Below are 25,425 nucleotides of genomic sequence, written 5' to 3'. Positions count from 1 at the left end.
GGCGACACTCGAAGCACAAAAAATAAAATTGAAGACAACTTTTAAAAACGTCTTTATAGGAAGTCTTGAAAATGATCATTTAATTTCACGATAAGAATAATATGAATATAAATTAGTTGTACTAATTTGTTATTGTCAACCTCCGATCGTGGCGTCACTTCCTCTTCCTGATAACAGGAAGCTCGTGTCTGAAGTAACGTGAAGTTAGACGAGTCTTGTTCTGTCAGAGGCGAACATGGGCGTAACGTGGTAAGATTAGTTATTTGAATCTTTTATTGCAGCAGAAACGTCATTTCATTGACAATGGCGATCCGGAGCGTATTGTTTTACACGGCTGGACATGGTGTTGGAGCAATGCGAGTTGCATACTTACGTGTACAACAACATAGTCACAGCTGGGTTCCTCGGGTTCAGAGCCCCACCATAAATATTAAATAATACGATAACAGACGTTTTTAAACTGGTTAACCGCGGCTCCTGGTGGGGCTGCGCCGACAGCAACAGCTGTGAGTTTGCGGACTTGTAGAAGCCATTTGAAACGAAATGGTCTGCAGTTTGAAAGGAGGCAGCGTGCTTTGTTTACGTGCAGGGACAGGGTGTGCTATATTAGCGGAGTCTCTGGTCCGGCGGTATATCGTTATAATTACAGTATGATCATCCTGCAGGATACGAAGGTGGTTTGGAGGAAGGAGCTGTTTTGAATTATGTAACTGCAGCCTGGCTAATGCAGGTTATTCCAGAACCGATTGCATTTTCCAATTTAGCAGTATGTTTTAAAAAGCTTTATGCACAGTTGTGTCACAAGATGACACTTTTGAACCAACTCTTAAAATAGCACTATAGTTTTGCTCGGTTCCTAGAACAATTTATTTAAAACTTTTATGCATTTTAAAAAATATAATTTAAACGATCTAATTGATGTATGATGCTTTGCTTTTTTGTTTTTAAACTATCTGCTTTATAAGAGCTCAACTCCAGTCTTGACTTGACACAGTCTGGCAGTGTGTTAAAAATACCAGTTAAACTCATAATTTGTTCAGTTAGGAAGGTGATTAGTTGAAATTAGTGTGTGTGTGGGGGGGGGGGATTGTTAGCAGTAACCCTGTGCTCTGGCAGTGTGTGTGTGTGGAGTGTTAGCAGTAACCCTGTGCTCTGGCAGTGTGTGTGTGTGTGTGTGTGTGTGTGTGTGTGTGTGTGTGTGTGTGTGGAGTGTTAGCAGTAACCCTGTGCTTTGGCAGTGTGTGCCAGGTGCCGGTGGTGGAGGGGAAGAGTGTCCAGCAGACAGTGGAGATGCTGCACAGGAAGCTGGAGCAGCTGGGAGCAGTGAAACAGGGCAGTTTCTGCGTGGACTGTGAGACCTACCATGCGGGGGTCATGGGCACTACAGGTGAGAGCGCTGAGCGAGGGAGCCTGGTTACTCTGGATAAAGAGAGAGGTAGAGTGTTGTGGAGAGAGCTGCCCAACACAAAATAGCACTGAGAGCTGGAGACAGAGGGTATTAAGAAAGCTAATAAGGAAAGGGGGAAAGATGCAGATAGATAATAGCCCTAGTGCACAGAGGCTTGATGCAGAAGTAAAATGTTTGTGTTAGAGACCCAGGCTGAGATGGTACAAAGGTGAACGCCCTGCTGGCCTGTACATTCTCCCTCTCTCACCCCAGGGCAGCCCACCAAGTTCCTGTACGTAATGCACAACTCGGAGATGCCTTTGAGCTGCTTCGCTCTCTTCGAGGGCGGGCCCTGCCTGGTGGCCGACCCCAACTTCGACGTGCTGATGATCAAGCTGAAGGGCCACTTCCAGAACGCCAAGGGTAACAAGGTGGAGAGCCGTGGAACGCGCTTCCAGTACTGCGACTTCCTGGTCAAGGTTGGCACCATCGCCATGGGCTCCAGCGCCAGAGGGATCTCTGTGGAGGTGAGGAGCAGGAAAGCACCCAGTGGGAGAAGTGGAGGTGGGAAGGGGGCAGGAGTGAGGAGCTGAAAGGCTGCTAACATTGCGTGTGCCCGTGTGTGCAGGTGGAGTACTGCCCATGTGGGGTGCCCAACGACTGCTGGAATCTGATGAAGGAGTTCATGCAGGGATTCCTGGGACCCCACACCCCGGAACTGCCCACGGTCTTCACTGCCAAACCCGACGGCATCTACAGCCCCTCCGACTGCTCGGACACCATGGCGCAGTACCTGGAGCTCTTCGGCAAGGTGCGCAAGCAGCAGGTGGCGATCGGGAGCAGCATGCGCTGAGAGGAGGCCCCCGAGTTCCAGAACAGGTTCCCACCCCTGCACGAGCCTGAGCCAGCTGTGCTTGTGTGTGCGCGGGTCCGAGTGGGACACTGGACTTCCTGCGCGAGAGGCACAGCAGCCTGCTGGGAAGCTCCTGGCGCCTGGAGAAGCATTCCTCCTGTTCCAGCTCATAGCAAGGGGATCATCCTAGTGTGCTGTTGACAAATACTGAAGGTTAAAGGTGTTTGTGCGCTCTGCTAGAACTTGTTCCAGGGGGCCGCAAAAACTTTTCAAGTGTTTCCTTTGCAAGGAAAATTATTCTTATAATGTGATCCTCCTTCTTCAAGTTAAGTAAAAACTTGGTCAGTTTTCAGGTTTCAGGTGTTTTGGTTCCCGGTACTTCTGCATTAATACTAATGTGACAGCAGTGCTAATCACCCTGTACGCTGGGCTGGGTCTGGTCAGTTCTGGGATGGGAGGCAGTGGCCCTGAGGAGGCCAGAATTTCCAAACCTGTGCCTCTGTATGGTAACAAGGTAACGAGGGATGCTGTGCTGTAGGAGGTGACTTCCTTTGGATCAGACATTAAAACATTGAAGTCCTGTCTACTTGGTCATTAGAAGACCTCGGGGCACTGTTTACAAAAGGACGGGTGCTAACCTGCTGTCATGACTATAATCCACTAGGAATATGTACAGTCTGGCTTCCATAACATTTTCTGTAATCCTACTGGTGAAGCAAATTCTTCTCGGTAATTCACCCTATCTGCTGCGTGTCACTCGGGTGACTGATGCCACACTTCTGCAGTGGATAAACTGCGTCCCCTCCTCAAGATACAGCTGTAGGGAGCGCAACGTGCTAAACAAAAATGAGTAAAGACGAGCTCTCAAGGTACGTCACAACTGTAAGGACCCCCTGTGTTTCTTCACTACTCATGTGAGTTCTGCTGTGTTTGAACAGAAGCAGCCAGGTGTGTGGGAGAGGAGCTCAGGGTATAAACGGTGCTTCCTTCTGTGAAACTGGGAGTGGGGGGTGTTTGAGAATGGAGACCAGGCCAGCTTTCATGGGCGCAGGAGTCATGCAGATACCTCCTGCTTCTTGTGATCCACATGGTGTCTGCTGCATAAGTAAAACTTTGCTCCCAAGGAAGCCGTTTTCCTCTCGACATCACCTACAGGACTTTGAACTCCGCAGTTATCACCAAGGCGAGACTCCTGGAGAGTTTTAGCGAGAAGCAGTGCTGCAGGGAGAAATGAAAATGTCGCTGTGCACAGCAGGGCAGGGCAGCGCAGGGCAGCAGCTCGCAGTTACAGGCGGCAAGGCGATCTGTGTGCTGTTTTCGTGCACCGACTAGGCCGGGCAGGTGTGGCTCTGATCCGGACGTCTCGCAGTCTGGGAATTAGCCTCTTTACAGGTTTTGTGGAGTGAATCCGTGTTACAGTCTCCTGCAGGAGTTCTGCAGGATTCCAGGGAAAACTGATTCCCAATGATGAGCTGAACCTGAAGCACGTTGTTCTGCCTCCGTGTGCCGCCGTGGGGACGGTGGAGGTGACGATGTGGGAAAAATTGCCCGGAGTGTTTTTTGCTTCCGAGCAAAATTTGCCTGTTGCTTAACTGCATCTGTTCCTACACTTTGAAGGTGCCGGTCTGTCAACGGAATGCGTGTCTGAGGACGGAATGTATGGGTTTTGTTCCTTTGACCTTATAAGACACGCCGGCTTTTTAGTTGGGTGTTTATTTAGAAATGGAAAAAATGCGGTCGTTTTACAACGGAGTGGAAAAGTAGTTATTTTAATATAAGGTCCCCTGACACAGGTGAAGCTGACGTGACAAAATTGGAAGTTTTAATATCATCACTCCTTATGGCGCAACGTCATGACTGAAATATATAAAAATGTATCGTAGGATATCTAAAATGCAAATGGGATATTTAGACTGTGCCCTAAACGAATGTCTATTTGTCTATTTGAAAACGAAATCCTTTAGGACACCCCTAAAAATGCAGCAGGTCCTTCAGTTTCGATCGAGCGATCAGTGTAACGACGCGCAGCCGGGTGGGAACTGTTGAAGGAAATACCCACCGGGCCAGGTTGTACCCGGCTCCGGCTCCTAGCCAGGAGCCGCAACTTGTTGAAATGCGAGACATAGTGACGCCAAAAAGTGTTTTCTTCCCTTCAATATAATCGCCGTTAGAATAATGTCGGAAATTATAGCTAAATTAAGGCTGCGTCTTTGAAAAGCGAAAACCAGCTATTTTGACCACTTCTGTTATGCCCAAGCAATGGTATTTTAATTTACATATATTTTAATTCGGTCCTAATCTTTTATTAACGTCTTCGGCACTGGCTTTATTTTCACACCCGGGCCTTGGGGTTTGTAGCAAGATGAGCATCAAAACAACTCTGTAAGGAATAATAATAATAAAAAAAACGAAACGTTTATGCCTTTATAAATTCTCTTTGTCTGTGCGTGAATACCTTACTTACTACCCTTTCCGTCCAACCGAACTTACTGAGGAGAGCTGCGCAAGCTGCGTACGTCTCGATATAAACCCACCAGCGCTAGTAAAGAAGTCAGCGCATTGCGTAAGTGTTTGGGAATATAAATCCCCGTAGAGAAGCCGAGGATTCCCAGCCGTATGCCTACGTATTCGTCGTAACTTCCTTCCTTCTTACGGAAGAAATCGAGTAGTCTCACGTACGGCCATCTGTGAATCGGCTTTTTAAGGGCTTTCCGGTTGATGGATGTCCCAGCCGCCAATGGAGAACCGAGCCTACCAGTCGATGGATCCACTTCTGTCCAATCAGCGCGCCAGAGGGGGGCGGGACTCTTCCTGTTCGGTTGTCTCGCGGTCGGTGACAGCTCGCGCGTGCAGATGATGGCGGTAAATAAAAGCTCCACACAGACATATACAAAAAAAACAAGGATTTCTTAAAAAAGAAACGTATCTCTTTAAAAAGAACACTGCAACAACGGTTTACAGCAGAAAACCTCATCCTAACCACATTCATTTCCAGTACGACTTTTACAGCCTCTTAAAGTTTGAGGTGATTTTAAAAATCTTTTTTTCTTGTTTTGGGAGGCTGGGGTTTTTATTTTGGGGGAGACCGACCTCCTGTTGTTTTTGGGTCGTGTGCTTGTAGTTTTTTTTCCTCTCCTTCTTGCTGGAAGCGCATTTGCCTTTGGCGATCTGCAGTGCCCCGGCGCCCCGCGTCCCTCGCGCTGCCGGGCGAAGTTGTCTCGCAGGAGCCGGGGAGCCCGGGTCTCGCGACTCGCGTCTCGGGTCTGCGGTCTTTGTTCTGGGTAAGTGAGCCGAGCTCGTGACGGGGACCAACACGCGAGCCGGAGCGGGCAGCGGAGCTCTCGTGCCCCGAGTTTCCCCTAGACGTGTTCGCCGGAATTGTTTACACGGACCAAAAAAAAAGCGGAGACAAATGGCAAAAACTGAGGTGAAAGCTGGGAAAGAGAAGCGCGTTTCCCCATACAGAGAAAGTTTATTGTCGTGCGCGGAGCCTGGGCTGCAGTGAGCCGGAGAAACTTTAGTTTCCCGCAGCGGAACTTGGCGAGCAGCTGGCCGAGTCCCTGCCGTTGTTTGTAAACGTGTCCTGGCGGCCGGGACAGCCGTGCGGAAGTGGGTCTCGGGATGGGCACGCAGTTGTGTGCTGGTTGTGGGCAAAGTGGCGATGCCGTTGGGCCTGAGAGCTCGCTAATCGTGGCATTTTGCTGCTGAACCCTTGCTTTGTCTCGGTGGCTGTCAGCAGAGCCCGGGCGAACTGGAAATCAGCTCATCAGGGGGCAAGGCTGGGGGTCGCCTGTGCTCGGTGCCCTCTCTTCATCCATGTTTAAACAGAAGCGTACTTCATATACTTTTGATATATGGACGGCTGATGCGTTTTCGTGATTCGGGGCAGTGGACATTGCTGACTCGCCACGTGGATTACTGTGACATGTTTTATCGTCTCTTACAGACCTCCCCAGTCTGCAGTCGAGGTGTCTGTGCGGGTTTGTCTTCCTGCTTCGCGCAGGACCGGGGTGTGTGGGTCCGTGGCCAGCTTGGTCAGCCTGAACAGCCCCTTTCTGCTGCCGGCTGCCTGTTGCTGGGTGTGTGGGTGACCCCTGTCTCTGGGGTCCAGGACCTCTGCCCACGGAGGGGCCCTCTGCTCTTTGTGTGGAGGGATTAGGCAGAGCAGAGTAGCGCTCGTTCACTCCGCTTTCTGCAGAGTGATTAAAGGATCCTGTCCTCTCTGAAGACGGGAGAGTTTAGTCCGTCAGAAAAACTTGTTTTTAGAAGTATCTTTTAAACAGAATGAGTGGAATACCTTTCATTATTAAAAATGAATATACCCTAATCTTGAAAAAGAATTCTTACTACAGATCTCTGCTGAATAAGGTGCCTTTGCTGCTGGCTCTATAGGGACTCCCAGTGCGCAGCAGTATAGTCCGTGTCGGGTCTTGCATGCACCTGCTTCCAGGTGCTTGATATTTCAGACCTGTTCACACATTTTAGAATATTTTCCCAGACAGATGTTCAGCTAAAACACGTATCAGTGTTTTCTTGTTGACAGCTGGATGAGGATCAGGCTGTGTTCCAGGGGCACCTGTCCTGTCTTTCCCAACAGCTGGACGAGGATCAGGCTGTGTTCCAGGGGCACCTGTCCTGTCTTTCCCAACAGCTGGACGAGGATCAGGCTGTGCTCCAGGGGCACCTGTCCTGTCTTTCCCAACAGCTGGACGAGGATCAGGCTGTGCTCCAGGGGTGCCTGTCCTGTCTTTCCCAACAGCTGGACGAGGATCAGGCTGCTCCAGTGTAGCCTGTCCTGTCTTTCCCAACAGCTGGACGAGGATCAGGCTGTGCTCCAGGGGTGCCTGTCCTGTCTTTCCCAACAGCTGGACGAGGATCAGGCTGTGCTCCAGGGGTGCCTGTCCTGTCTTTCCCAACAGCTGGACGAGGATCAGGCTGTGCTCCAGGGGTGCCTGTCCTGTCTTTCCCAACAGCTGGATGAGTATCAGGCTGCTCCAGGGGTGCCTGTCCTGTCTTTCCCAACAGCTGGACGAGGATCAGGCTGTGCTCCAGGGCCACCTGTCTTGTCTTTCTGAGCTACAGGGAGGAGTCCCAAAGCTGCAGCTTAGTGTAGGGGCTCCATGGCCATACCCCTGCATGGGTCAGGCACCGGCCGGGTGTGAGGCGCTGTCAGCTTGGTGTTCAGCAGGGGGGAGAGCTGGGCCCAGTCCAGGACTGGAGGGGGCAGGTTGTTAATGTGGTTTAATGTGATGCATTTACCTGTCTGCTAACTGGGGTGGCTGTGAATTTGTTTCCATAAACCCGTGTGGTCACAGAGGTCTATCCTGTCTTCCAGTCAGCACCAGTGAGGTCTGACCGGATCTGAGTCAGAACCATGTCCCAGAAAAAGTCTACAAAGTCCTTGCCTGCTAGAGTTGGAGAAGAAATTCTCGAGAATTCCTCAGAGTTTGAATATGGGTTCCTGTACTGTGGCATGGATCTGCACTGTCCTGCGAAACCCCTTGCCTGGTCTGACTGTAATCCACTTTCTATTCACTCGTCTCCTTAAGCCGATAAGCAGACTAAGTATGGTAGACGCAGATTCTTCATCTTACTGAAGGATCTGTTCTTTTTAGCTGTGCGCTCTCGTTCCTCCATGAGGGAGCTGAGTCCTCGACTGTTCCCCAGAGCTGCTCTGTGCTGTGAAAACAGGGTGTGGTGGCTGGGGACCACGTTACTCTCAAAAACAGCCTCTCTGAAGGGCTTGGTGCTAATTGGTGCTACGCCCCTGACAAATTGTGATGTGACCTTTACTTGGCAAGTCCATGAGAATATCTGTGAAATCATTTATATTTTTGTTAATGGAAGCTGGAGATGTGCTTGAGAATCCAGCACTGACACGAGATCTGTCTTCATTTCTGTGAAGAGGAGTGAAGTGTGATTTTTCTTGCTGTCGCTATGCAATCTCTGCATCCGAAGTTACTTCTTATCAGGGCATGAAATCATTTTTCAGGATGCACGAGCAGAATACTCTTTGGAAGCTAGAAGTCCAGATTGCTTGCTTCTGTCTTTTGCCAGCAGAGTTGGCATCTCAAATTTTCCAGTGTGTGCCCTGCTCAGCCTGCACAGCTGTAGACCTGTACACCTGGTTTCTAGTGTTTAGCCTGGTCTGTTCCTCCTTGTTGCAGTGTTGCCAAGGCTGTGGCACATGTTGTTGTTGTGTGTGTGTGCATCCTCTGAAACATGTGCTGTAACTTTAAAACACCTACTGTCTGTCTGACCTGAGTCAGCATCATGGAATTCGGCGTATTGGTGGTCTTGAAGCTACAAGTGCCCAGAACACAGCCTCATCCCACAACATTCCTTTCATTTTTCCAGAGATAATATTTCAGGCATTTTCTTTACTGTTTTCTGAGCTTGTGGAAAGGCTCAGGTACGTGGCAATGGAAATCAAAGCGTTTTCCTCCTTCCTGGGTTTGTATGGTACAGCCGGTCTTTTCAGAGAGTTGTTTGCTGCGCCGTACAGGGAGTGGAGTCTGATGGTGTCGCTCTGGCGCGAAATTATCCAGCTTGAAACTGCTGGGACTACCGCTGTGTGGGTGTTTCCCAGCCTGTGACAGAGAAAGGCTCGAGGTGCAGGGTGTCAGTGGGAGTGTCAGAAGAGCACAGACAGTCTCCATGCTTGTGTGACAGGAATTTTCTTTTGAACCAGACCTGGGCTTGTTGTTTTGCTGAGCTGAGAGGTCTGTGCCCGCCAGGTGTGGGGGATACCCAGAGCTGACCGAGTTTCCTCTGTTCAGAAAGATAATATTACTTAACCAAAGCCAGCCAGAAATAAAATGGTTCTCATGTCAGTACCTACAACCTACGTTCTTGATCCACAAACTGTAGGTTACAGGGGTGTGCAGTATATAATGACAGAACCCAGCCTACTCTGGAAAGAATGTAGGGGACCTTTCGTGTTCTGAGAGCTGAGCAGCCTGCCCAGCCCTGCCAGTGGCACAGAGACATGAGGGATCATTCACAAAGCAGCAGGAAGACCAGACAGCTACTCTGGCATGTAGGTGAAATGAACTCTTACCTGTAGCCCTGCCTGCTCTCTTGTGTAATACAGCAGTGGGTGCAGATTCCAGCCCTGCCTGTGTAATACAGCACTGTGAGTGTGGACACCAGTGGGAGCAGGTACCAGCCCTGCCTGTGTAATACAGCACTGTGAGTGTGGACACCAGTGGGAGCAGGTACCAGTCCTGCTTGTGTAACACAACATGGTGACCGTGCACAGCTCAGCTCAGCTACAGCCCACAGGCGGTCGCACTGACCAGGGAGGTGGATCTGGGAGAGAGTGTGTATGTTGTCCACATTGTAGTTAGTAATCCTGAAATGTTACTGCCAGGGGCAAACAAATTAGTTATTTTAAGGCTGGGATTGACCATACTTCGGCACTGGAAGGTTTGTGTTCTTAGCTTTAAGAAAAGACTGCTCGGCTGTTTGACAACACAGATGAAGTGGGGTTGGATGCCTTTTTAAATTACAGTCTCCTTAATTAAACTGTGTTATTTGTGCACTGATGGCAATGAGGAGAGACCCTACTGTCAGTGTTAGGTCTCTCTCAGCCTGTTCGGCCTGGGGGACAGGGAGGACCAATTTATCCCTGTCTGGGGGATTAACCTTAAATGGCTGCAGTCCTCTGGGGTAAGTGAGGAGGCATGGAGGCAGTTGCTGAGTTTAAGTCGCCATTTTACTTATCTTTATTAATCAGTTAAGTGTAAAAAGGTGCTGCTGGGCCTGTTAGTGTCTGGCTATCCAAGGGGGAGTGTGTTTCTCAATCAGGCAGAAACAGACACTTGTGCAGTGAACATACTGTACAAAGATCAATGACAAATGTCCAGTCCCCTCCCTCAGCTGGGAGTGAGCGCTGTGTCCGGTCCCCTCCCTCAGCTGGGAGTGAGCGCTGTGTCCAGTCCCCTCCCTCAGCTGGGAGTGAGCGCTGTGTCCGGTCCCCTCCCTCAGCTGCGAGTGAGCGCTGTGTCCGGTCCCCTCCCTCAGCTGCGAGTGAGCGCTGTGTCCGGTCCCCTCCCTCAGCTGCGGGTGAGCGCTGTGTCCAGTCTCCTCCCTCAGCTGGGAGTGAGCGCTGTGTCCGGTCCCCTCCCTCAGCTGGGAGTGAGCGCTGTGTCCGGTCCCCTCCCTCAGCTGGGAGTGAGCGCTGTGTCCGGTCCCCTCCCTCAGCTGGGAGTGAGCGCTGTGTCCGGTCCCCTCCCTCAGCTGGGAGTGAGCGCTGTGTCCGGTCCCCTCCCTCAGCTGGGAGTGAGCGCTGTGTCCGGTCCCCTCCCTCAGCTGGGAGTGAGCGCTGTGTCCAGTCCCCTCCCTCAGCTGCGAGTTCATCTGAGAAGTAAGAAGACTTTCTCCATTTACTCCGGCAGTGCTGAATGGAGGTGCCGTGAAATGAACAGCAGAGCCTGCTGGGCTGATTCTTATCTCTCTGCAAGGAAGTCTTCATTTTTACGACGTACATGACCAAGCAGAGGCGGGGGAGCACGGCCCCCTGCACACAGGCCGCACAGGGAGTGGAGATAGTGTCACTCTGGCGCGAAATTATCCAGCTTGACCCTGCTGGGACTACCGGTATGTGGGTGTTTCTGGGCATCCTGGACCTGTGGCGGAGAAGGACTCGAGGAGCAGGGTGTCAGTGGGACAGATGTAGACAGTCTCCATGTTTGTGTGACAGGAATTTCCTTTTGGACCAGACCTGGGCTAGAACCCGCCTTCTGTCGGGCAGAGTGCTCCCTTCTCTGCTTTTTAACACCAGTGTTCAGTTCTCAACCGGGAGCTCAGAGCAGCGAGGAGGTCGGCGGCTCATTGCCTTGATGTGGTGTCTGTAATATTGCAGGTGTTTCAAGCGCACTTGTGCAGTTCCTGAGTCTGTAGCGGAAGAAATTATCTTTAGCTCCATTTGTCTAATTCTTGTTTATTTGTACTATAGTTGAGGGCCAGCACAAAGCAACTTTGTTGAAACAAAAGCATATAGAATGAACAAAAGCATATAAAATGAACAGGAGGACGTTCAGGGAGTAGTTTAATCCCAGGGAAATGCAGGGCAATTTTTACAGTCTGAGCAGATCACAACACAGGCTTTCTCCTTAAGTTCCATTACATCCATTACAGTACAATTTTATTTCAAATCATCTCACTCGTGATCCCATGAACAACAGGCTCTGCTTCCATGCCCCTCCTTGCTGCTCCTGCTTGTCCCAGAGTTTTCACCGACAGTGATCAATACCCTCCTGCGCTCAAGCAGCAGTGGGACGCGCCGAGAATTCCCAACATATCCCGTGCTCTCCTCTTCCCTGCAGCTGTACTGCACAGATTGAATCTCCTCGGAGAGCAGAACCCGTCCAGGCGAGGAGGAGGACAGCCCAGCCCCTCCCGGCGCGAGCAGGCAGGCAGTCTGACCTGCACAGCCAGGCTGCGATTTGTTCCAGCTTGAATTTGCAAGCCAAACTAAGGAAAAAAAAAGCATTACCTCATAGAGTCCAGTTCCATGTCAGGAGGGAGCAGTGTGTCGTCTGTAGGGTCTGTTAGGTGTCAGGAGGGAGCAGTGTGGCGTCTGTAGGGTCTGTTAGGTGTCGGGAGGAGCAGTGTGTCGTCTGTAGGGTCTGTTAGGTGTCGGGGAGGAGCAGTGTGGCGTCTGTAGGGTCTGTTAGGTGTCGAGGGGGAGCAGTGTGGCGTCTGTAGGGTCTGTTAGGTGTCGGGAGGGAGCAGTGTGTCGTCTGTAGGGTCTGTTAGGTGTCGGGGAGGAGCAGTGTGGGGTCTGTAGGGTCTGTTAGGTGTCAGGAGGGAGCAGTGTGGCGTCTGTAGGGTCTGTTAGGTGTCGGGAGGGAGCAGTGTGGCGTCTGTAGGGTCTGTTAGGTGTCGGGAGGGAGCAGTGTGGGGTCTGTAGGGTCTGTTAGGTGTCGGGAGGAGCAGTGTGGCGTCTGTAGGGTCTGTTAGGTGTCGGTGGGGAGCAGTGTGGCGTCTGTAGGGTCTGTTAGGTGTCGGGGAGGAGCAGTGTGGCGTCTGTAGGGTCTGTTAGGTGTCGGGGAGGAGCAGTGTGTCGTCTGTAGGGTCTGTTAGGTGTCGGGAGGAGCAGTGTGGCGTCTGTAGGGTCTGTTAGGTGTCGGGAGGAGCAGTGTGGCGTCTGTAGGGTCTGTTAGGTGTCGGGAGGAGCAGTGTTGCGTCTGTAGGGTCTGTTAGGTGTCAGGAGGAGCAGTGTGGCGTCTAGGGTCTGTTAGGTGTCGGGGAGGAGCAGTGTGGCGTCTGTAGGGTCTGTTAGGTGTCGGGAGGGAGCAGTGTGGCGTCTAGGGTCTGTTAGGTGTCGGTGGGGAGCAGTGTGGCGTCTGTAGGGTCTGTTAGGTGTCGGGAGGAGCAGTGTGGCGTCTGTAGGGTCTGTTAGGTGTCGGGAGGAGCAGTGTGTCGTCTGTAGGGTCTGTTAGGTGTCGGGAGGAGCAGTGTGGCGTCTGTAGGGTCTGTTAGGTGTCGGGAGGAGCAGTGTGTCGTCTGTAGGGTCTGTTAGGTGTCGGGAGGAGCAGTGTGGCGTCTGTAGGGTCTGTTAGGTGTCAGGAGGAGCAGTGTGGCGTCTAGGGTCTGTTAGGTGTCGGGGAGGAGCAGTGTGGCGTCTGTAGGGTCTGTTAGGTGTCGGGAGGAGCAGTGTGGCGTCTAGGGTCTGTTAGGTGTCGGTGGGGAGCAGTGTGGCGTCTGTAGGGTCTGTTAGGTGTCGGGAGGAGCAGTGTGGCGTCTGTAGGGTCTGTTAGGTGTCGGGAGGGAGCAGTGTGGCGTCTGTAGGGTCTGTTAGGTGTCGGGAGGAGCAGTGTGGCGTCTGTAGGGTCTGTTAGGTGTCGGTGGGGAGCAGTGTGTCGTCTGTAGGGTCTGTTAGGTGTCGGGAGGAGCAGTGTGGCGTCTGTAGGGTCTGTTAGGTGTCGGGAGGAGCAGTGTGTCGTCTGTAGGGTCTGTTAGGTGTCGGGGAGGAGCAGTGTGTCGTCTGTAGGGTCTGTTCGGTGTCGGGGAGGAGCAGTGTGGCGTCTGTAGGGTCTGTTAGGTGTCGGGAGGGAGCAGTGTGGCGTCTGTAGGGTCTGTTAGGTGTCGGGAGGAGCAGTGTGTCGTCTGTAGGGTCTGTTAGGTGTCGGGAGGGAGCAGTGTTGCGTCTGTAGGGTCTGTTAGGTGTCGGTGGGGAGCAGTGTGTCGTCTGTAGGGTCTGTTAGGTGTCAGGAGGAGCAGTGTGGCGTCTAGGGTCTGTTAGGTGTCGGGGAGGAGCAGTGTGGGGTCTGTAGGGTCTGTTAGGTGTCGGGAGGAGCAGTGTGGCGTCTGTAGGGTCTGTTAGGTGTCGGTGGGGAGCAGTGTGTCGTCTGTAGGGTCTGTTAGGTGTCGGGAGGGAGCAGTGTGGCGTCTGTAGGGTGCTGTTCGGTGTCGGGGAGGAGCAGTGTGGCGTCTGTAGGGTCTGTTAGGTGTCGGTGGGGAGCAGTGTGGCGTCTGTAGGGTCTGTTAGGTGTCGGTGGGGAGCAGTGTGTCGTCTGTAGGGTCTGTTAGGTGTCGGGAGGAGCAGTGTGTCGTCTGTAGGGTCTGTTAGGTGTCGGTGGGGAGCAGTGTGTCGTCTGTAGGGTCTGTTAGGTGTCGGGGAGGAGCAGTGTGGGGTCTGTAGGGTCTGTTAGGTGTCGGGAGGAGCAGTGTGGCGTCTGTAGGGTCTGTTAGGTGTCAGGAGGGAGCAGTGTGGCGTCTGTAGGGTCTGTTAGGTGTCGGTGGGGAGCAGTGTGGCGTCTGTAGGGTCTGTTAGGTGTCGGGAGGAGCAGTGTGTCGTCTGTAGGGTCTGTTAGGTGTCGGGAGGAGCAGTGTGGCGTCTGTAGGGTCTGTTAGGTTTCGGGAGGAGCAGTGTGGCGTCTGTAGGGTCTGTTAGGTGTCGGGGAGGAGCAGTGTGTCGTCTGTAGGGTCTGTTAGGTGTCGGGGAGGAGCAGTGTGTCGTCTGTAGGGTCTGTTAGGTGTCGGGGAGGAGCAGTGTGGCGTCTGTAGGGTCTGTTAGGTGTCGGGGAGGAGCAGTGTGGCGTCTGTAGGGTCTGTTAGGTGTCGGGGAGGAGCAGTGTGTCGTCTGTAGGGTCTGTTAGGTTTCGGGAGGAGCAGTGTGGCGTCTGTAGGGTCTGTTAGGTGTCGGGAGGAGCAGTGTGGCGTCTGTAGGGTCTGTTAGGTGTCGGGAGGAGCAGTGTGGCGTCTGTAGGGTCTGTTAGGTGTCGGGAGGAGCAGTGTGGCGTCTGTAGGGTCTGTTAGGTGTCGGGAGGAGCAGTGTGTCGTCTGTAGGGTCTGTTAGGTTTCGGGAGGAGCAGTGTGGCGTCTGTAGGGTCTGTTAGGTGTCGGGAGGAGCAGTGTGTCGTCTGTAGGGTCTGTTAGGTGTCGGGAGGGAGCAGTGTGGCGTCTGTAGGGTGCTGTTCGGTGTCGGGGAGGAGCAGTGTGGCGTCTGTAGGGTCTGTTAGGTGTCGGGAGGAGCAGTGTGGCGTCTGTAGGGTCTGTTAGGTGTCGGGAGGAGCAGTGTGGCGTCTGTAGGGTCTGTTAGGTTTCGGGAGGAGCAGTGTGGCGTCTGTAGGGTCTGTTAGGTGTCGGGAGGAGCAGTGTGTCGTCTGTAGGGTCTGTTAGGTGTCGGGAGGGAGCAGTGTTGCGTCTGTAGGGTGCTGTTCGGTGTCGGGGAGGAGCAGTGTGGCGTCTGTAGGGTCTGTTAGGTGTCGGGAGGGAGCAGTGTGGCGTCTGTAGGGTCTGTTAGGTGTCTGGGAGGAGCAGTGTGTCGTCTGTAGGGTCTGTTAGGTGTCGGGAGGGAGCAGTGTGGCGTCTGTAGGGTCTGTTAGGTGTCGGGGAGGAGCAGTGTGGCGTCTGTAGGGTCTGTTAGGTGTCGGGAGGAGCAGTGTGGCGTCTGTAGGGTCTGTTAGGTGTCGGTGGGGAGCAGTGTGGCGTCTGTAGGGTCTGTTAGGTGTCGGGAGGGAGCAGTGTGGCGTCTGTAGGGTGCTGTTCGGTGACAGTTGCTTAGAATTGGAGCAGCAAGTCTAGAGCATCTTTTCCAGACTGTGTTGTTTTTGGTTTGATCTGTATTTGCTGATGGAGGGGCATCTGAAATCAAGAAACTGCTGGGCAGCATTTTATTAATTCAAGTGCTGGTAATACCAACAGAAATAACCAAATGTATAATAACAATAAAAGTACAGTTTTCTTAGTCAAGTTGAAAACTGCAGAATTTTAAGTAAACAGTAACTATAGTCAACTTTTTTATTATTCTATTGCTTGATGTATTTTCTTGTTTTGTTCTGTGAAAAGTCAGATTTGATCATTTCCAGATTCTTGCTGTGCCATAATTAAGCCCTTTTCCCTATTTCATGTGTTTTTCCTTGAATGGTTTATTTTGTTAAAAACCCATCATTTTTAATTGGTGTTTTTCTGATTCTCTGAGCCCGAGCATTAAGAGCTAAAAATGAAGAGCCTGGTTATGGCTGGAATATGGGATCCCAAATGCTAATGAGGCCTTGTAATTAACTTGCTTTTATGCAAATGGCCTGTCACAGTGTTCCCATGGAGCCAGCTAGTCTTTGATCTGAGCTCTCCCCAATGGCCGCCGAGGGAGCCGGCAGCTGTGGGCAGGTTAGCGAAGGGTGATAATAGAGAAGCTCTCCGCAGCCCGAGAGGAGAGGGGGGGTGGCGCGGCTGATCTTTCCAGCCCTCTGATTGGTTCCCTTGTTCCCTCGGTGTTGCTGCTCTGCTGAATGGCCAGAAATCAGGGAGGAGCTAAATTCAAATCTGCTTAGCAACAGGAAGTCTGAGAGTCCACCTCGTTCGGCATGGGAAAGACCATTCTGATAGAAAGAGAATTCCGCTCAGAGGTGTTCTGTCTGGACTCTCCAGGTTTCTCTCCCCGTGGCAGAGGCTGGGGCTGATGTCATGGCCCTTCCTGAGCACACTCCCAAGCACGTGTGCACACTGATGGGCTGGGCTTCATATAACAAGTGCAAATAGTTTTCAAGCCCATCTTGCAAAACAAAACATAAACTGTGTATATATATATATCATAACGTGAAAAGGAATAGATTTTCCTTAACATGAAGAGTCAGTAGATCCTCTTTCTCACTACACGGACCAGACACTTGTGAAGGAGTCGCTGAGGTGAAATACTGCTGCAGATGTGAGGGAGAAGACAGGAACACTACGGACTGGCTTTTAATTTTTAGTAAGATGTATTGCTTCACTCCGGACACTGTTCCTCGGCAGTTCATCCAGGTTTTTAAATCCGTCCAAACTTTGTTATACTGTCCAGCTTCGTGGCTGTTTCTTCCCGCTTGCTCACTCAGGACATGGTGGAAGGCTGGAGGCTGGGTGCCTTGGTATATCAGGAATGTATGACAGCAGAGCTACTTGTAAACCTGTTCGATGGGGAATACCATCAGCACTTACTCTTACTAACTCGGCTGTCTTTACAAACAAAACTGAGGGCAGCCCGTTTCCATCATTGGTGTGCTGCTGTCACATGAGTCAAGAAGCTCGTTCTGCCCTTTCTGGACTTCAGGGTGTGAGGTGTGGCCGAGCCTGTGTGCCCGACCCTGGGACTGCAAACCCGTTTTACTCCCAGGCCTCAGAGGCTACTGACCACTGCGTAGGAAATGTGAGCAGTCAACATCTGTGCAGGCCTACGGGAGCACGTGCTTTCACCATCACGCACGAGTGGCTCTGGGCTTGATCCCTCAGAACGCTGTGGTCTGTCCCCCTCGCTCTCCCCACCGCCGTGTTCCCTGGCTGAACATGGTTCATCTCGGCGTTCCCCTGTGGGAATATGGAGAGCTGCTCTGGACTCCACTCTGCGGTGTCTGCGGGTCGGCTGTGAGGTCGTGCTGCAGCCCTGGAGGACATGGCAGCAGGATCCTTTACGATCCTCCGTGCCTTTCACACTAGCGCGCCACGGTGCACCTGATCGAATCGACAGCAGCAACAGGTGACCACTGGGCATGGAGGAGAGGACCCCCCCCTCCCCCATTCATGAGTCCATTCATTAGGACAGATCAAGGGCAGTGTCTGAAACGGCCAGGGCTGGTCTCCTGCCCTCCTGGGTCTGTTGCCAGGGTGATTTAGTGGAGCTAGCCCAGGTTTCCTAGGCCTAGGTCGTGCCAGCAAGGAAAGGAGTGGTTAGGGCTCCTACCTGATTTTTTTTTTATAGTGCTTGGTGGACCTTTAAACTTCACTCGCAAGTCCTGGTCCTTATTTCTCACGAGACTCCTGTTTGCCTGTGTTTCAGAGCGGTTTTCCTGCATGATGAGGAGGGCGCCAGGCCTGCCAGCCAGCGCGTCCTGAAGCTGCAGAGAGGGTGCGATGTTGACGGGGCAGCCCCCGGTGTCTCAGCGTACCGGGTCCCTGTCCCAGTAAGTGCTGCGTCACAGCCTCTTTGTCCTCTGCGTAAAAGCCATTACACAAGTACAGCTCAGAGAGAGTTCTTTTCCCCTCATCTTCCCAGCTCGCGGCCTGCTTGAGCTCAGTGTCTCTGCCCTGCCCGTGTCCAGCTGGCAGCTCGAAGTGACGGTACTGTCCCGCTCTCCTCCCCCCTGCAGCATGAGCCTGTGCGCCACGGGCGGGCGGCAGCGTTGACTGAGCCATGGACCGGTGCAAGCACGTGGGCCGCCTGCGCCTGTCCCAGGACCACTCCATCCTGAACCCCCAGAAGTGGCGCTGTGTGGCCTGCCGGACCACCGAGTCGGTGTGGGCCTGCCTGAAGTGCTCGCACGTGGCCTGCGGGCGCTACATGGACGAGCACGCGCGGCAGCACTTCCGGGAGTCGCGCCACCCGCTGGCCATGGAGGTGCGCGAGCTGGACGTCTTCTGCTACGTCTGCGACGACTACGTGCTGAACGACAACGCCGAGGGCGACCTGAAGCTCCTGCGGGGGGCGCTGTCCACGGTGCGCGACCCCTCGTGCCCCGGCCGGCGCAGCCTGCGCTCCCTTGCCGCGGGGGACAGCCCCTCCTGCGAGCCCGCCAGCCCGCGGCCCAGCATGCAGGCGGCGCTGTGGCACCGGCGGCAGGCCCTGCTGCGGCGGGCCCTGCGGGCCTGGTTCCGCAGGAGCTCGCGCGGCCGGCAGCGGCTGGAGGAGCAGCGGCGGCAGGAGGAGCTGGAGCGCCGCAGGGAGGAGCTGCGCCGGCGGCGCCGCGAGGTGAAGCGCCGCCTGCTGGAGGAGCTTGCCAGCTCCCCGCCCAGGAAGAGCGCCCGGCTGCTCACGCAGGCGCCCCGGGACCCCGTCCTCATCCCCCGCAAGTTCAGGGACCCCCCGGAGCGCACGCCCCCGCAGGCGCCCCCCGCCTTGCTGGGGCTGCCCCGCAAGTCCGTGAGGAGTGGGAACGCCGCCCGGCTGCGGAAGTACTACTCCTACACCACGTCCCGGCGGAAAGTGGCCCCGGGCGTGACGGGGCTGCGCAACCTGGGCAACACCTGCTACATGAACTCCATCCTGCAGGTGCTCAGCCACCTGCAGAAGTTCCGCGAGTGCTTCCTCACCCTGGACCTGTGCGAGACCGAGGAGCTCCTGGCCAAGACCAACAGGCCCCGGGGCGGGGCGGGGCTTTCGGGCAAGGTGGTCAACGGCACGGCCCACTCCGGCACCGCCTCCGGGCGGAACGACAAGCCCGCCCCCGGGGGCCTGTCGGCCGCTGGCAAGCAGGGCCCCCTGCCCAGCCTGAACGCGGCCGAGCTGGTGCAGCCCAAGGAGCCGCGGTCCTCCTCCCGCCAGCAGATGTCGCTGTGTCACGAGCTGCACACGCTGTTCCGGGTGATGTGGTCGGGCCGCTGGGCGCTGGTCTCCCCCTTCGCCATGCTGCACTCCGTCTGGAACCTGATCCCGGCGTTCCGGGGCTACGACCAGCAGGACGCCCAGGAGTTCCTCTGCGAGCTGCTGGACAAGGTGCAGCAGGAGCTGGAGTCCGAGGGCACCAAGCGCAAGATTGTCATCCCCATCTCCCAGAGGAAGCTCACCAAGCAGGTCCTCAAGGTCGTCAACACCATCTTCCATGGACAGCTGCTCAGTCAGGTGGGGCTTCGGGCTGCGTCTGTGATGGCATCAGGTTTAGTGGAAGCATCTAAACCTCGATTAAGGGAAGACTGCTCCTTAGCACAGCGTTTTATTTCTTCCCCTGTTCCTTTAGTTGCACTTTCAGGTGAAGTGAAGTCCTGAAGGCACAAGCAGGTGTGAGGAATTGCCGTACGCAGATTCTTCCATTAGTTCCCACTGATTAGTGAGTGATCAGTGCACCAGAACTGTAGTTGTTTTTACAAGAAGTGTTATTAGAAAACCACGTAGTAGAGCACTGCGTTCTGCAGCTGTAAGTGTGTCTGGTGTTTTGGTGTGTGAGCATCACATATCGTAACTGCGTGCAGAGCATTGAGAGCAATTAGAGGGCCAGTTAAGCACAGTTAAGGGTGTTTTCTGAGAAACGTTTCCCTGAAAGACATGGTTAGGAGCTCAAATTAGATAAAGCGGAGAACAGTAAGATGCTGTACGGCTCCTGGAGTTTCTGGAGGAATGCAATCTTGTGCGTGATACTTTGTAATTTGCTTAGTCAGAGATGGTGGGGAAGATCTGACTCTGCTGACTGAGCTGAAGGAGCACACGCACAAAACCACTGTGCAGCAGCGCTGCAGGCTGTGTCCCTGCAAACAGATGCCACCGTTGTTCCCTTCACATGAACAGTTGTAAATTTAGAAGGGTGTTTTTTTGAAAAGCTAACTCAATAAAAGGTGAACCCATGAATTTTGCAGCAGACATGAAGTGATGTCTGCAGTGTTGCCTGAAGCAGCTGCAGCTACTTGGAATCTGTTTCTGTTCTTCTGATAAACTATAAACTGTGTCTGTACACAGCTACATGCCCAAATGACTGATGATGTAACACTCCCCAGAAAGGTACACAAGCACAGCTGTAGTACGCACTACAAGGTTGAACTGTGTAGACAGTATAAGAATGATAGTAACACTGTTTTAAGGTCTCAGTTATCTCTCAGGTAAAAGGGAAGTATGACTTATTCAGGGTTTTGTGATCGTGTGACATCTGCGATGAACTAGAGCTGTTTAACTGGGAGGACTGGCACCACCGTGGCTGCTGTCGTCTGTTGCACATCCAGAACTGGACCCCCCCTTCCTCCCACTCTCCAGCAGCAGGGCTGGACTCATCCTTGCTCTGCTTCTCTGTGCTGCAGGTCACCTGCCTGACCTGCAACTACAAGTCGAACACGGTGGAGCCCTTCTGGGACCTGTCCCTGGAGTTCCCGGAGCGCTACCACTGCGTGGAGAAGGGTGCTGGCACACTGGCCTACCACAGCGACTGCACGCTCACCGAGATGCTGGCCAAATTCACCGAGACGGAGGCTCTGGAGGGGAGGATCTACGCCTGCGATCAGTGCAACAGTCAGTACTATAGATTCCAGGGCGCCGGTCGCTCGCCGGCGGGGACCGTACGGACTGGGACCGTCAAGACCGCCGAGTTGACTACTGTGACGGCTGTGCCTCGTAGACTTGTATAACTCTGTGTCTACCGCACTGTGTTGTAGCTGTGTAGCTGCTGAGTAAATGATTTCCTTATGAGCCTTTAGTAGACTTTTGCTTTGCATGTTTTCTGCGCTTCCAGGCAGAACGCTTCTGACTGGCTGCTTCCTCTCACTGTGATTCAGGTAAGAGGCGGAAATCCTCCCCGAAGCCCTTGGTTCTCACGGAAGCATGTAAACAGTTACTGATCTACAGGCTACCTCAGGTCCTGCGGCTTCACCTCAAACGGTTCAGGTGAGTCTATATGGTGCGGGAAGGGCAAGGTTTGTGGGTGTCATTCCGTCTCTGAGGGGCACCCAGCCCCTGTTGGTCACAGGTGTGCAACATACATGATGTCACCCTCCATACTACAGGTGGTCTGGTCGCAATCACAGAGAGAAGATTGGGGTGCATGTGACCTTCGACCAGGTTTTGAACATGGAGCCTTACTGCTGCAAGGACTCCCTCTCCTCTCTGCACAGGGAGAGCTTCACCTATGACCTGTCTGCTGTTGTCATGCACCACGGCAAGGGGTTCGGCTCAGGACACTACACTGCTTACTGCTACAACACGGAGGGGGGTGAGTGTGAGAGGGAGGGGAACGAGACACTGCATACTGCATACTGCATACTGGGGGGAAGGAGAGGGCAGACACTGAGTCATGAGAGCAAGAGAGACTGCCCCGCCATACTCCACACACCCCACACCATCCTCAGCGACATGACGGGGGTAGAAAGGCCAGTGAGTTCTGAAATCATGGCAGGATACAACATAATTGGTCTTGTGCTAGCTGGTTTATATTGTTGTTTATATTATTGTTGAAAATGCCCTGAATTTGAACATAATTACCATCTTTTGACTTGCAAGGTTTCTGGGTTCACTGCAATGACTCCAAGATGAACGTCTGCAGCGTGGAGGAGGTGTGCAACACTCAGGCCTACATCCTGTTCTACACTCAGCGATCTGCAGAGGCCAGCATGGCCTGACCCTCTCACCCGCGTCTGTCCTGCCCCACCTCGCTCTGGACTCTTCGCCGGCTGTGGGGCCCTCCTGCTACAGCATCACCCCTGGGGCGGAGAGCAGCATGCCAGACTCCGTCAACGAGCGGATTGCTCCAGCACTGGCACCTGCGCTGTCATCTCGCCAACTGGGGGCGCTCTGGGGGGGTCAGCAAGAATTAGAGACATGGGAAGGTGGGGAGTGATGGGAAAGCGTGTCTCTGCGGTGAATGATGGGAAGGTGTGAGTGTCTCTGCGGTGAATGATGGGAAGGTGTGAGTGTCTCCGCGGGGAGTGATGGGAAGGCGTGAGTGTCTCCGGGGGTGAGTGTCTTCGTGGGGAGTGATGGGAAGGCGTGGGTGTCTCCGTGGGGAGTGATGGGAAGGCGTGAGTGTCTCTGGGGGGCGAGTGTCTCCGCGGGGAGTGATGGGAAGGCGTGAGTGTCTCCGCGGGGAGTGTTGGGAAGGCGTGAGTGTCTCCGTGGGGAGCGATGGGAAGGTGTGAGTGTCTCTGGGGGGCGTGACTGTCTCCAGGGTGCATGATGGGAAGTATGACTGTTGCTGCTGGCCTCGGCGAGGGGGAGACGGAGGCTTGAGGCTTGAAAGGTTAGGTGCCGACGAGTTGTGAGGCGCCGAGGAGACTGCTCCTGGAGCTGAAGACTGATGAGATGAAAAGTGCAGAGGGAAGACTGGGAAACGGGTGGCTCTGGGGGTTAGGAAGACTGATAGGTGATGAGGAGAGTTCTTCCAAATGGGTTTGAGATTAAAGCAGCTGGGAGGAGGTCTGTGTTTGTCTTTTATTTTGGCAGGGATAGTTTTTCCATCAGTCTCCAGATGTGAGTGGGGGAGAAGAGTGACCATGCAGCCTAGTGACGCACTGTGACAGAAAAACGAGATTCAGGAATTGTGCAAATTTTTATTGCAATGTTTTCTACATTACTGTGTTCTTCTCTGGGTGTGTGCTTGACAAAGAGGTGATTTATCTCATCTCTCCTTTATCTCTCGATGGGAATGTTAAAACGCAGAACCTCAATCTTCACACGCTTTTACTCCAAATCTGAGTAAACAAGTCTGATCGCTGTGGCTGAGAGAACAGCAGAAGTTCGTTTACACACCTCCGCTCTGGCTGGCTCACAGTTTAAAGAGTTTAGTCGCTGGCATTTTTTCCCAGCAACCTCTCTAACCCAAGCAGCAAATTCTCCTTGATACATTTTCTGACGGCTGTGCATCTGTACCAGTTTACCTGCTGTTAGCTCTGCTGGCTCTCAGGATACCAGTTCTAAGTACAGTGCAGTCTCAGTTTGCTTTCTTACAGGACTGTGTACTGTATAGTTTGCCAAGTCGGAGCTTCAGGCTGTTCATTGGAAAGTGTGGCATTCCCTATGCTGCTGTTTCACACAGTCCTGCCATTTTCAGGATGACAAATTGCAAGTTTTTTCTTTTGTCAGCTTGCCCTAGTCACCACTGACTCTTTAAACTGTTTTTCTGTTTCTGGTACAGTGGGGCTTAATGAGATGGGTTTTTTTTTAAATAGTCTTGACATGCAGAGCCATGGGGGTAACTGATGCATCATGTCAGTGTTGAGTGGGCATCCTGCCCTTAGTGTTCAGGGTGGTGCACCATGTCAGTGTTGAGTGGGCATCCTGCCCCTAGTGTTCAGGGTGGTGCATCACGTCATAGTTGATTGGGCATCCTGCCATTAGTGTTCAGGACAGTGAATTCGGTCAGTGCTGAGTGGGAATCCAGCCCCTATTGTATTGGTTTGTGGTTGACACTGGGCCCATCTTAACTTGACATTCTGTCGTCTATTGTGGCCACCATCAGCATCCAGCGCAGCAGAGCTCCACTCTGGGCAAAGTGCAGCTGACAAACTTCTGCTGTGCTTCTCTGCTCACGTACCAGCAGCTCTGCCTCTCAGGAGCACCAACCAGTGTTTCCCCTCGTATCTGCAGCCATTACAGACCACGGGGCTGTGCCTGCTGCACCCTGCCTAGTGGAAGAGGCACAGATAACATTTTCCTCCACACGTCTTACCAAGTTTTATTTACACATCATTTTTTCAAGATGGGGGGTGGTTAACTGTGTCACAGAACAGCCTATACAGGTTTTAACTTCCTATCCGAATACTGTGTGCAAACCAGACCTCTTAACGGGTGCCTTCAGAAGCCCAGTGACATCAGCTCAACTGCTATGCAGACTGCACAACTTATTGACGATTGAAATATTTTACCTTGGTCCTATCTTTAAAATCATAACTTGAACATAAACTCCGTTTGCCCCCATGACCCAGTTTCTGGATTGGCAGATGTACGGGAAATGGCTCGCTCTTCCTGTTGTTTGCTGGTACAGAAGTGGAGTCCCCGACCTCCCATTTTCTAACTGACATTGAACTGATGACAAAGAAGGCTTCTTACAACAATGTGCCAGAAGAAGGGTGCAGCTTTTAAACCTGTGAATTTCATTTCTGTTGATGTATCAAATCAATTATTTCATTTCTGTGTGAAACCTTTTGTCGTTTTTGGATGAAATCAATCTTCAAGTGATTTAATTCCCTTTCAGAAAGAATGTTTAATGTCACATCTCCCACCACCCCAAATCAAGTGATCTGAGCATTGTTGAAACAAATCAAAGCATATTCTCTAAAGGACCAAAGCACTCCCCTGATATGCCGTATCTCTAGATTGTTCAAAAGCAGGGCAGGCAGGCAGGAAAAGAGAGATCTCGCTTATTTGGTGCCTTTTCTTACTGCTGACTCACTGCTGCCCTCCCTTGGAGGAGAATCGGTAATGCAAACGAACCAATCGAGTTAACAACATCCTGGGTCGAATTCATGGAAAAACATTTTCCAACACGTTATATTTTACATCCATTTTGACTCTATCAAAAAACAGTGTTAAAGGGTGAATCTATAATCTTTCAATATACTGAGTAAGAAGTCATATCAGGTAATAGTTTATTTTCTAATATCAGGATCCTCATCATCCCCCATCCAGTTTGCTTCATTCCAAAGTAATTAGATCTGGACTCTGAGGTTTTTGCTTACAAAAGGTGTAAATAGCGTGTTGGAATATATTTTATGAATACGTCCCCCTGTGTCTTGTCATAACAAAGTGACCCTTATGTATTTTGATTTTTTCATACCTGTATAAAGAATCAGTCCTTAACCAGCATATTAAATCTCAGTATGATCTAGTCTGCATCTGGAACTTTGTAATATATTGAGATTCTTGGGTTTTTTTTAATAGAGGGATGGTAAGGGCAGTGTACTTCTGAAATCAATATTTTTTTCTAACTGAGTTGCTCTGGCCTACTGTAACTAGAACGTTCTTGTTTGTTTTGTTGCCTTGGAATTTTAAAATGGAAAACCTCTTTGCGATTGCTGGCTCAGAGTAAACGTCATTCTTTAGATTCCCGTGTTGTTTCCTTTCTTTTAAAAGCTCTACACTGGAATCACATGCTCCATGTTTCACTATTTAGCAATAACCCAAGGCTCTTCTAAAGCTAATCCTACATTTTTAAAACCTTTCTGAGAACAAGTTGGGTCTTCAAGAAAATATTCTTGAAGACTCTTAAGGAAAAGCAGCACTTCTAAGATTAGACCTGAGTGTATTTCACTCCCTAAACAAATCTTCACAGGCTCTCCCATAGAAAAGCCCAGT

At 52.3% G+C, this 25,425-nt stretch overlaps 2 protein-coding genes across 10 annotated transcripts; both read left to right on the top strand.

Annotated features, from left to right (window-relative positions):
- Nucleotides 1-97: 97 nt before the first annotated feature.
- med20 (mediator complex subunit 20) lies at nt 98-2,588 on the top strand. The gene is made up of 4 exons (XM_088640669.1): nt 98-249; nt 1,239-1,387; nt 1,661-1,914; nt 2,016-2,588. Exons 1-4 carry the CDS (start codon nt 236-238, stop codon nt 2,238-2,240), a joined length of 642 nt encoding a protein of 213 aa, XP_088496795.1. The 5' UTR covers nt 98-235; the 3' UTR covers nt 2,241-2,588.
- A 2,372-nt stretch (nt 2,589-4,960) lies between these two features.
- On the top strand, nt 4,961-25,174 carry usp49 (ubiquitin specific peptidase 49). 9 transcript variants are annotated; one of them, XR_015940244.1, is made up of 9 exons: nt 4,979-5,521; nt 17,503-17,626; nt 17,813-19,281; nt 20,445-20,652; nt 20,916-21,024; nt 21,144-21,349; nt 21,637-22,008; nt 22,041-22,094; nt 22,192-25,174. XR_015940244.1 is itself a non-coding variant. In XM_088640665.1 (7 exons), the coding sequence occupies exons 3-7, from the start codon at nt 17,857-17,859 to the stop codon at nt 21,753-21,755; spliced, it is 2,067 nt and encodes a 688-aa protein (XP_088496791.1). In that variant the 5' UTR covers nt 4,961-5,102; nt 17,503-17,626; nt 17,813-17,856; the 3' UTR covers nt 21,756-25,174. The 9 variants fall into 9 exon arrangements, 5 of the variants coding, with proteins under 5 accessions (XP_088496791.1, XP_088496789.1, XP_088496790.1 ...); XR_015940241.1 differs by having other exon boundaries at nt 22,041-25,174; XR_015940243.1 differs by having other exon boundaries at nt 21,637-22,094.
- The last annotated feature ends 251 nt before the right edge of the window (nt 25,175-25,425 follow it).

This window comes from Lepisosteus platostomus, chromosome 7 (assembly GCF_059453375.1).
Source record: "Lepisosteus platostomus isolate fLepPlt1 chromosome 7, fLepPlt1.hap1, whole genome shotgun sequence".
Classification (NCBI taxonomy): domain Eukaryota; kingdom Metazoa; phylum Chordata; class Actinopteri; order Semionotiformes; family Lepisosteidae; genus Lepisosteus; species Lepisosteus platostomus.
Note: the sequence above shows the minus strand (reverse complement) of the source record. Positions and strands in the feature narration are given on the sequence as shown.